Below are 10767 nucleotides of genomic sequence, written 5' to 3' on the forward strand. Positions count from 1 at the left end.
AAATTTAATACAGAGAAGTGTGAAGTGATTCACTTTGGAAGGAAGAACAAGGAGAGGCAATGTAAACTAAATAGTATAATTTTAAAGGGGTGCAGGAACAGAGACCTGGGGATTCACATACACAAATCTTTGAAGGTGGCAAGAAAAGGTGAGAAGGCTGTTAAAAAAGAATATGGGATCCTCGGCTTTATAAATAGTGGCATAGAATATAAATGCAAGGAAGTTACGCTAAACCTTTGTAAATTACTGGTTAGGGCTCAGGCTGGGGTATTCTGTCCAATTCTGGGCACCACACTTTAGGAAGGATGCCTGAGAAGGTGCAGAGGAGAAACGGTTTCCACTGACAGGAGGGTTGATAACCAGAGGACACAGATTTAAGATCATTGTAAAAGAACCAGGGGGAAGATAATTAGAATTTTTTTTTTTTTTTTAAACGCAGTGAGTTATGATGATCTGAAATGCGCTGCCTGAAAGGGTGGTGGAAGCAGACTGAATAGTCACTTTCAAAAGGGAATTAGATACATACTTGAATAGGAAAAATTCAATGATTGTGTCTAGCAATATTTAGAAAGGGAATACCAGGGTCTGTGAGTCAGACTCAGAAGAGCGTACCATAGTTCTGAGAACACTGGACAAGGAAGCTCTACGAACACCGGGGCAAGTCATTGAATCGAGCATCCCTGGAATCTTGGGAGACTGGGGAGGGAAATATCATGCTCTGGCATCATGGGACACTTGGCAATGTAGTCTAGGTGTTTATGAACAATGCAAGAGGGTGCCAGGATCCGAGAGCTGATGGGAGGGAAGCAGACTCAGGAGGGGATCCTGGGCCCCAGCAGAACTTAAAGGGTTTGGAAGAATTGGAAGTCTAGTGGTCAGAATTAAGGAGAACATACACAGAACTTAAATACCCCAACATCTTTTCCCTGGACACACTGCAGTGGGCAGAGGAGGATCCAACAGCTTTATGTGGAGGAGGACCAAAGAGAATGGGACCCAAACTGCCATTGGTCCCTATCAAACCAGATAGCTCATGTAACATTGAAATTCCCATTAGGCCATCACCTAGTGGCATGACAGGAAATAGCTACAGGTAAATGTAGCAGGTATGTATTGACATTTTAACACTGAAATTCCCATTAGAACAGTTTATGGTTTTAATTGAGCATGCGGCCTACACAAGATTTTTAATAAGATATGAAAGATAGATATATTCATATTATAACATAAAAATGTTGCAACTGTTGTGTCTGTCATGAATGGCTGTCAATTTTTTTCTTCCTCAATGGTTAAGTCTCTGTATTTCTCCTCTGTAATTGGTTATCTTCTGCAGATAGTTGGATAGTAAAAATGTGGGGTTGCATAGTTATTCCAGAATTTCCTTTCATAGCTTTTGGACTCGAGCAGAAGTCACACAGAATCATTCCTAATGATATTAAGAAAATGGTCTACTGTCTACATTACTGAAGATTGTGGACTTAATAAGCTTTTTATTTTCTTTCCCAATTCTTGAAATTCTTCTAGCTGCTGTAAGTGAAGCCAAAGTCTGTACCTACAGTGATGGTAGCCCAGTTCAGAACAGCCGGTTGAGGATTTGGATGTTTTGGTTATACATGATCAACACTGATGTTGACTGATCTCTGACGTGGAGAAAAAAATCTTGGGTTTTGTCCGATGTTGGAATAGGTAACTTGATCTCTTGAAAACCCCAATGCCATCTCCCTGAATACACAAGTTGTCACATCTGTGATCCCCTAACTTTATGCATGTCCCAAAAGATTATAAATTGATAGTTTCCGCAGGAAATGCAACATACCTAACTGTTTCATGTTAGAGTTAAAGTCGATACTTGTGATGGTGTCGCGATGGCCTTTAAAGTGCCGTTCCAATGCTGGATCCTCCTACAAAGTAAAGAAAAGTGAAACCTTAAATATTTGTACATACATCAACTGCACCATTCAATAAACCGAGCTACAGTATGTTACTTTTTAAATGATGTCACATCTTTGTATAAAAGAAAGCATTTCCACACAAAAACTGATTTTATAATTATTTCATATATAAGTAAACTGTGCCCCCACAAGCCCTACCTTCCAGCCTGTTTAGCACCCACAGCTCCCTGGCTACAATCGAATGAGATCGAAACCTGAAAATGGTGTGGGCCTCCCAACACCAGCTTCAGGTGGGCAGCATGGCTGTTCTGCCGGCTTCACACTCGGCTCGGGTGGAAATTGAAGACTCCCCCACAACATGTCTTGATGGGGGCGGCTTGATGCACTTTTCCCACCCTTCATTTAATATGTTCACATGTAACTATAGGAGGCAGACATGTGCTGGTCAGAATAGGTGGTAATCCTTATACCAGCTGTGATGTGCATTAAATTATAGACTATTGTATCAACTCCCGCCACACTATAGTTGATATATTACTATTGTATGGATAGATCATCATGTTCAGTAGGTTTTAGTGAAAGCAATGTAGTTACAGGCAGTTTCGGATTCCACACTCCATTTACACCACAAATATGGCACAAAAATCCAAATGTAACAACATTAGTGACCTGTACCTCTAACATTTCTTTCTCTGCCCTCATATTCTCCTCATAGGCCACCATTAACTCTGGCATCTTTGCCTAGGTCTTTCACCTAGTCTATCCTGGTAACATCTTATTTTCCTATTTGCTCTCCATCTGTGGTGGCGTCACCTTGCTGTTGTCCTCTTGTCTTGCTTTTCTTGCCGCATTTCCCACACCAAGGAAATCTTCCCAAAACAAGTTTATGAATGCAGATGGCAAAGGTGTTTATACTACATATCCATTGACAATATCTCGCCCAAGATGCATGGAGTTTCTCCAGCACGCTGGAAATCCTACATTGAAATGGGGGATACACAAGAAGCCAGAGTTGGAGGAACGCAGAGTTCCTGGAGGGTTGTTGGACTGAGGAGGTTACAGACATAGGGAGGGGCAAGGCCATGAAGGGATTTGAACACGTGGATGCGAATTTTAAATTTGAGATGTTGGAGGACCAGGAGCCAATGTAGGTCAGCGAGGATAGGGGTGATGGGTGCGCGAGGCAGTGCAGGTTAGGATATGGGCAGCAGAGTTTTGGATGAGCTGAAGTTTATGGAGGGGGAAGATGGAAGGCCAGCCAGGGGAGCACTGGAGTCTGGAGTTAACAAAGCACGAATGAAGGTTTCAGCAGCAGAGAAGCAGGGGTGAAGACAGGCAATGTTACGGAGGTGGAATTGGGCAGTCTTTGTGATAGAGAGGATATGGATTCTGCAGCTCAGCTCAGGGTTCAGTATGATGCTGATGTTGCAAACAGTTTGGTTGAGCCTGAAGGGGTTAAAAGTTAGATTAGCAGCTTAACTGACTAGCTGGCTGATGTAATAAAAGGAGAAGTCTGGCAGAACAAAGACAGTTGGAAAAAGCATATTACATGATGATTGGGGGAGTAAAAGAATCAAGGAGGCCATACAGTGAACAATGGGCCGCCAAGATGTGATTTGCGAAGATGAGGTTAAGCGTACGTAAATTGGATAGAACAATGGCAGGAGGTGGAAACAGGGCAAATGAGATAAACAAGATGTGTTTTGTGGAGATATGATTAAGTGTACGTGACTTGGACAATTAATTGGCCAAGTCCCGAAGATGTGAAGGAAACAAGATGTAAGATTGTATACAAGCCAACTGCTCGAATGTAAAAAATTAGACTCCCGTCTCAGTTCAGACTGAGAGGGCCTCTCCCTGCATGTGCTTGAATAAAGATCGCTTGGAACCAGTACACGCTTGTCTCCGTCTGCCTTGGGGCAGAGAGAAATCCCACAACAACTTGGCGTAGTCGGCAGGGTTCCCAGGACGCAGTCGAACGACCAACCATAATGGGACCGCAAGTCGGGTGAGTACCTTATATTACTACCCATAGTTAGGTGCGGAACCCCAAAAGGCTGTACGTGAGACTGTAGGGAATCTGAACAGGAGACTAGCAGGTACTGGAGTGATCTCTGTGCAGTAGAACCGCGAGCCGCCGTAGGTAACCAGAACCGCGTTGTAGCAGGAAGGTCCTAGTTACCATTTACACAGGCCAGAGGAATTTTTTTTTTTTTTTAAATGGCCACAGGAGGGGAAGATTGGGGACCGGAAGGGTCCATAACCAAATTTATAGCAGGAAAAAATAAGAAACTAATTGAGAAAATGAAAAAGGCTGGAGTCCGATCGACAGTCCGGGCAGGCAAAGGAAATGGTGGAGTGCCCAGTGTAAGGGTAAGGAAGAGAAGGGAATACTTATAATTATTAGTAGCTACTTAGGACTCAGTAAACATGTACAAAGATATATAGAAAAGGAAAAGGTTAAAGTCAGTGTGGTGCGGGCACCGGGACCAAGGTTTAGAGCGACAGACGATAATGACGACGTTGACTGGGGAGAATTAGAGAAGGAAGCCGCAGATTACAACAGACAGGACGATGACGGGGGTTGGGAGCCCCCACCTAAATATGGCACAGAGGGACCATCGGCCCCGCCACTGCCAAGGTGACCTGTTCTGGGAATTGTTACAACTGCAGCAAACCCGGACATAGGGCCCACAAATGTAGAATGGAGAAAGGGAACAAGGACCAGAGGTGTGGTAACTGCCGTAAGACGGGTCATAGCTGAGCAGATTGCTGGGCCAAAGGAGGGGACAAAGAGGGCCATGGGATAGCACAGTCTAGCACCCCCGACCCTAGAAGTCATCAGGAAAATGATAAAATTAGCTGCAGAGAAATAGGTCGTACCGGCCCCCAGAACAACTGGAGTGGGGGACCCCTGGATGTTTATTGACGCACTGTTAGGGGGCCGGTGGTGCAGAATGTTAATAGACACCGGAGCCTCCGTATCCATAACCGACTTACCCCTCCCCACTACCCGACACCACTTTGACTACGGAGGAACCCTTGAGGTGTCCGCAGACTAGTTCGGGACCCAAAGGGGTGCTTGTGATCCGGGATTCTGATAGGCGCTTATCTGAGAATGTACACCATGAGATCGTTTCGGTTGTCCTCAATATTAGCCAGATGGGGTTACCCAAATGTTGCGAGTGGCGTACAAGGTCGTTTTACCATCAGCTCCTCGACATGACAGTTACTGATGCCCTCCAGGCCTCTGGGGGACGCATGCGGTCGAGTCTATCTCACCGCAAGAGGAACCTGGTAAATGACATAGCCACTGCTTACGGTGCAGGGGCATCCACAGTTAATTCCCTGGATATAGCAGAAATCGATAGCAAGGTGAATCATCTAACATCCAAACTAAGGGACCTCATGTTAAAGGCAAATAAGTTGAAGGGACAACAGGGACAGACCGGAGAAGTCTTGGCTAAAACCCTATTAGAGTCCGTGCAAGTTTTGGAAAACCATGCCCATACAGTTAACCCCGTCACCGCCACCCTGCATAACGTAACCAATCAGGCCTCTAGGGAGCGAATGTGCGTGGCCTACGGTGCATGGCTAGTAGGGGAAATGCGACATAATCTAGCACAGCTCCACAATGGAGAAGTGCCGGCTTGGATTACGGATAGCGCACTACAAGACTGGGCACCAGAGAGTGGCAATTGCTCTTCGTGCACCCTACGAGGACTTATAAGGGTCTATCCAACAACTAAACGTTGTGTTACCACTCACCTGAGGCTGATCGGAATGGTATTAGCTGTACCCAGTCTGCAGGAATGGGAATCCAAGCCCCTCTACGAGGTAGAGAATGTCGGGATCATAAGAGATGGCAATTGGCTCAGATAGCACCACGCACCCAGTTATGCAACCCAGAAAGGTTCCTTCTTGATGGGGATCGCTAGAGGGATGCAGAGAAAGGGGGAGCAACATAGTCTGCCCACATCCCATGGGGACAGGGCCAGGAGCCATGTGCAGCTTCAACACCACCCTAAACTGTACCCTTGAAATTTCCAGCGCCCGCCATGAGCCAACGCGAGCAGCACACCGGGAAAAAGGAGAATCCTGTGTGACCACCAGTGAATCTCAATACTAGTATGGTAACATCCAGTGCCCAGTGCCCATCTCAAGTTTCTGCTTCCGTCCCCGGGCCCTAACAACGATCGGACTGGAACCATAACCTACCTACGGTCGCCCCGCGAAGAACAGGTGAGTCCAACTGAGGACCTAAAGGACAGCATGCTTGAATATGTACTCCCTGAGGGGAAGGACATCCCAAAACTACCAGAACACCTACTGGAGCTGAGGAAAGAGGCCAGGGCGATAATTAAACAGCATCACCGAATTGAGCAGATGGTCAAACAACTGGGGAAGGATGTGGAGGCCAAGCTGGAAGATGCCTCATGGTGGCAGACACTTTGGGACTGGGGTAGTAGGGTGGACATACACCCCTGGATCAGAATTGCATCTCATGTATTGGTGGTGGTGCAGTTGCTAATTGTCATCATACCTATGTTTGAGTATTGTACTCAATGTAAACTACGCCGTAACCGAACCATTGCTAAAACCGTTGTTAAAACGCAGTATAGATTGGGAGAGAAGCAGGGAATGTTAGAGGTAGTTTAAGTAGCCACACCCGTGCAAATCCAACCACCTGCCTGGCCAACAGTGATGGGGCGAGGAGCACGGGCAGGTGAAGTTAGTTAGCCATCTTGGGCTATCACCAAGGGCCAAAAGGGAGGACTGAAGGGGTTAAAAGTTAGATTAGCAGCTTAACTGACTAGCTGGCTGATATAATAAAAGGAGAAGTCTGGCAGAACAAAGACAGTTGGAAAAAGCATATTACATGATGATTGGGGGAGTAAAAGAATCAAGGAGGCCATACATTGAACAATGGGCCGCCAAGATGTGATTTGCGAAGATGAGGTTAAGCGTACGTGACTTGGACAATTAATTGGCCAAGTCCCGAAGATGTGAAGGAAACAAGATGTAAGATTGTATATAAGCCAACTGCTCGAATATAAAACTTAGACTCCCGTCCCAGCTCAGACTGAGAGGGGGGGCCTCTCCCTGCACGTGCTTGAATAAAGATCGCTTGGAACCAGTACACGCTCGTCTCCGTCTGCTTTGGGGCAAAGAGAAATCCCACAACAAGCCTGAGACAGTGGCCAGGGAGTGAAATGGAATTGGTGGTGAGTGAACGGAATTTGTGGCAGGGGCCGAAGACAATGGCTTTGGTCTTTCCAATGTTTTATGAAGAAAACTGTGGCTCATCCAGGACTGGCTGTTGGACGAGCAGTCTGATAGTACAGAGGCAGTGGAGGGGTCGAGAGAGGTGGTGGTGAAGTAGAGCAGAATGTCATCAGCGAACAAGTGGAGCCTGGTGTCATGTCTGCAGATGACGTCACTGAGGAACAGCATGTAGATGAGAAATAGGTGGTCAAAGATAGATCCTTGAGGGACTCCAGAGGTAATGGTACAGAGGCGAGAAGAGAAGCCATTGCAGGAGATTTTCTAGCTACCACTGGATAGACAAGAGTGGAACCAGACAAGGGCAGTCCCCCTGAGCTGGACAATGGAGGAGAGGCATTGAAGGAGGTTGACATGGTCAACCATTCAAAGGCAGCAGAGGGTAGAGAAGGATGAGAAGGAATAGTGCACCACTGTCACAGAAGATGTCCCTTCTGACTTCAGAGAGGAAAGGGAGATTGGAGATGGGGCGGTAGTTTGAAAGGACAGAAGGGTCAAAGATTCTTTTTTTTTTTTTAAAAAGGAGGGGGTGATGACAGTAACAGCTAGCATGGGGGCCAGGAAGAGAAGTGAGATGGTTTGCAGTTTAGTGGGAATAGGGTCGAGAGGGCAGGAGGTGGGTCTCATGGATAAGATGAGCTTGGAGAGGGCGTATGGGGAGATAGGAGGAAAAAAAATACAGAAAGAAGTGCCGGGCTGGGTGTGCAAGGGGAGGGGGAGGGGGAGGGAAGCGACAGAGACAGCTGAATGGAAAGAATGAAAGAGAGACTTGCATTTATAGAGTGCCTTTCACAACCAAAGCACTTTACAGCCAATGAAGTACTTTTTGAAGTGTAGTCACTGTTGTAATGTAGGAAACGCAGAACAGATGGTGTCAATCTTAGCTTCAAAGCATTCTAGAAGCTCCTTACACTTGTTGGAGAGGAGGCAGGAAAAGGGGTTGAAGGAGACAGTTGGTAGCAGGGAAATAAGAAGCCAGGATGGTATCTTTGCATTCCAGGATGATCCTGGACTAATGAGCAGTTTTGGCAGAGGCGGGGCGGGGCCTCATACTGCTGGATGTGGTCCAGCCAGATCTGGCTATGAATGACTAAACCAGTGAGCCATTATTAGTTGTATGATTGACTAAACGCACCTGTTTCACTAAATTGCAATCTAAACACAAGCCTAAGTTGAAACTTCAGTGTAAGTGTGTTAGTCCACACCTTGGCTGTGTTGTGTTATGATGTGGCGAGGGTCGTCAGTGTAAGGAATAAATGTAAACACTTGCAGCATTCGTGGTGCAACAGCTCAATCCGCCCGCCACCTGCAGTCTGCCAGCGCCGAGCGAAACGCTGCAAATCCGCCCCCCATCCTGGGGCCCGGGCGCCGACCCAGAGGCGGGCCTGGAAACAGCGGAGGCCGCATCGTGCTTCCAAGCCCCGAAACACCGAGCCGGAGGCGGATCAAATGTCCCACCTCCACACGCCGCTCACTTACCAGCAGAGCGCTCATGTTGTTCCCACAGGTGTAGTCCGCCTGTCCTAGGCCCAACGCCGCCGCGTCTCCTTGGTTACCCGTCGTCTCCAACCGGCGCCTTCAGCTTCCGCGCGCAAAGCGCCGCCGCCGCCTGGCCACGCCTCTCCCTTAAAGGCACAGGCACATCCCGCGTTGACAAGACAATCGCTTCATATTCGTCGCCTAACGTACTCAATTCACGCTCCTCTCCCAATTATGGCTCGCTGACATCCTAAGCCACAGGCCACAGCAGTTTTATCACCACATTTTATTGAAGCATGTTGTTAACTATGGCTCAGTTGCTGGCTCTCTCACCTCTGAGTCAGAAGGTTGTGGGTTCAAGTCCCCTCTCCAGCAACTTGAGCACAAAAAACATAGGCTGACACTGCAGTGGAGTGCTGCACTGTCGGAGGTGCCGTCTTTTGGATGAGATGTTAAATCGAGGCCCCGTCTGCTCTCTCAGGTGGATGTAGAAGATCCCATGGCATTATTTCGAAGAGGAGCAAGGGAGTTATCCCCGGTGATCTGGCCAATATTTATCCCTCACTCAACTTCACTAAAAAAACAATTAACTGGTCATTCTCACATTGCTGTTTGTGGGAGCTTGCTGTGCACAAATTGGCTGCCGCATTTCCTACATTACAACAGTGACTATACTTCAAAAAGTACATAATTGGGTGTAAAGCGCTTTGGAACGTCCAGTAGTCGTAAAAGGTGCTATATAAATGCAAGCCTTTTATCAAATGGAATAACCCAAACTTTCAGTCGCATACTGCCCCCACGACGTCCCATCAGATTTGGTTCTATGTTTGGTTGATTCCTTGCCATCATCACATTTTCCACAAGTGCAATAGTCTTGGAATGCCATTACAGGTAGACTACCCTTTATCCGAACTTCCGAAAACCGAAACCCTCTAAAAACCGAAGGTTTTTTCGGTCAGCGTAAGTCGAGCGCATGACATGACCAGAGTGGCGCACGACTTACGCTGAGCAGAGGGTCAGCGTAAGTCGTGCGCACGACCCCCCACCGACCCCCCCGCCGACCCTCGCCGACCCCCGCCGACTTACGCTGAGCAGAAGGTCAGCATAAGTCGTGCGCACGACCCCCCGCCGACACCCCCGCGGAACCACCTGACTCTCTTCCAAAGGCTCGAAAGCTCTGAGCCCGCGGCGGTGCCGGCCCCTGTTCCGACCGAGCACGACGACCTGTTGGTGGAAATGCGGAACTTCATTGCATTCCAGGCTAGCAGCGACGGACAAGCCATGACTGCGGACCCCCCCGCGGACCCCCGCCGACCCTGACCCCCGCGGACCCCCCCGCGGACCCCCGCCGACCCACCTTCCGAAATCCGAAATTTTCCGAAAACCGAAACACGGCTGGCCCGAGGTTTTCGGATAAAGGATAGTCTACCTGTAGTAACTAAACTGCACCCTCCTGCAAGAAAATGCAAACTTCAAGGCTATTATCTTGAATGGCTTATTTTGAACACCAAAAAAGCTTGTTAAAGGCAAACTAACAAGATATTCAAAGCTACAAAATGTGAATCTTTAGTTATGTCAATTTTAAATGAGAAAAACAGAAACAATACTCAGTGGGAAGGCAAAAGAATAGAAGAAAAGAAACCGAGGCATAGAAACATAGAAGATAGGAGCAGGAGTAGGCCATTCGGCCCCTCGAGCCTGCTCTGCCATTCAATGAGATCATGGCTGATCATCCAATTTCAGTACCCTGTCCCTGCCTTCTCCCCATATCCCTTTAGCCTTAATAAATATATCCAACTCCTTCTTGAATATATTTAATGAATTGGCCGCTACTGCCTTCTGTGGTAGAGAATTCCACAGGTTCACCACTCTCTGGGTGAAGAAATTCCTCCTCATCTCTGTCCTAAATGGCTTACTCCTTATCCTTAGACTGTGACCCCTGGTTCTGGACTCCCCGGCCATCGGGAACATCCTTCCTGCTTCCAGTCTGTCCATTCCTGTTAGAATTTTATAAGTTTCAATGAGATCCCCTCTCATTCTTCTAAACTCCAGCGAGTATAAGCCCAATCGACCCAATCTCTCCTCCTACGTCATTCCTGCCATCCCAGGGATC

General features: G+C 47.5%; 1 protein-coding gene across 3 annotated transcripts in view; it reads right to left on the minus strand.

The window, feature by feature from the left end:
- poc1a (POC1 centriolar protein A) overlaps window positions 1-8802 on the minus strand; it is a 196177-nt gene extending 187375 nt beyond the window's left edge. The window contains exons 1-2 of one of the 3 annotated variants that reach the window (XM_086001787.1): window positions 8655-8802; window positions 1817-1901 (exon numbers count right to left, since the gene is read on the minus strand). In XM_086001787.1, the coding sequence (XP_085857913.1) occupies window positions 1817-1901; window positions 8655-8669 (100 nt within the window). In that variant the 5' untranslated portion in view covers window positions 8670-8802. The remainder of the gene's footprint in view (window positions 1-1816; window positions 1902-8654) is intronic. The other 2 variants (XM_086001785.1, XM_086001786.1) reach the window with 2 other exon arrangements.
- Window positions 8803-10767: the final 1965 nt, after the last annotated feature.

The sequence above is a fragment of the Somniosus microcephalus genome, chromosome 11 (genome assembly GCF_052327205.1).
Source record: "Somniosus microcephalus isolate GS21.2 chromosome 11, FLI_Smic_1.0, whole genome shotgun sequence".
Classification (NCBI taxonomy): Eukaryota; Metazoa; Chordata; class Chondrichthyes; order Squaliformes; family Somniosidae; genus Somniosus; species Somniosus microcephalus.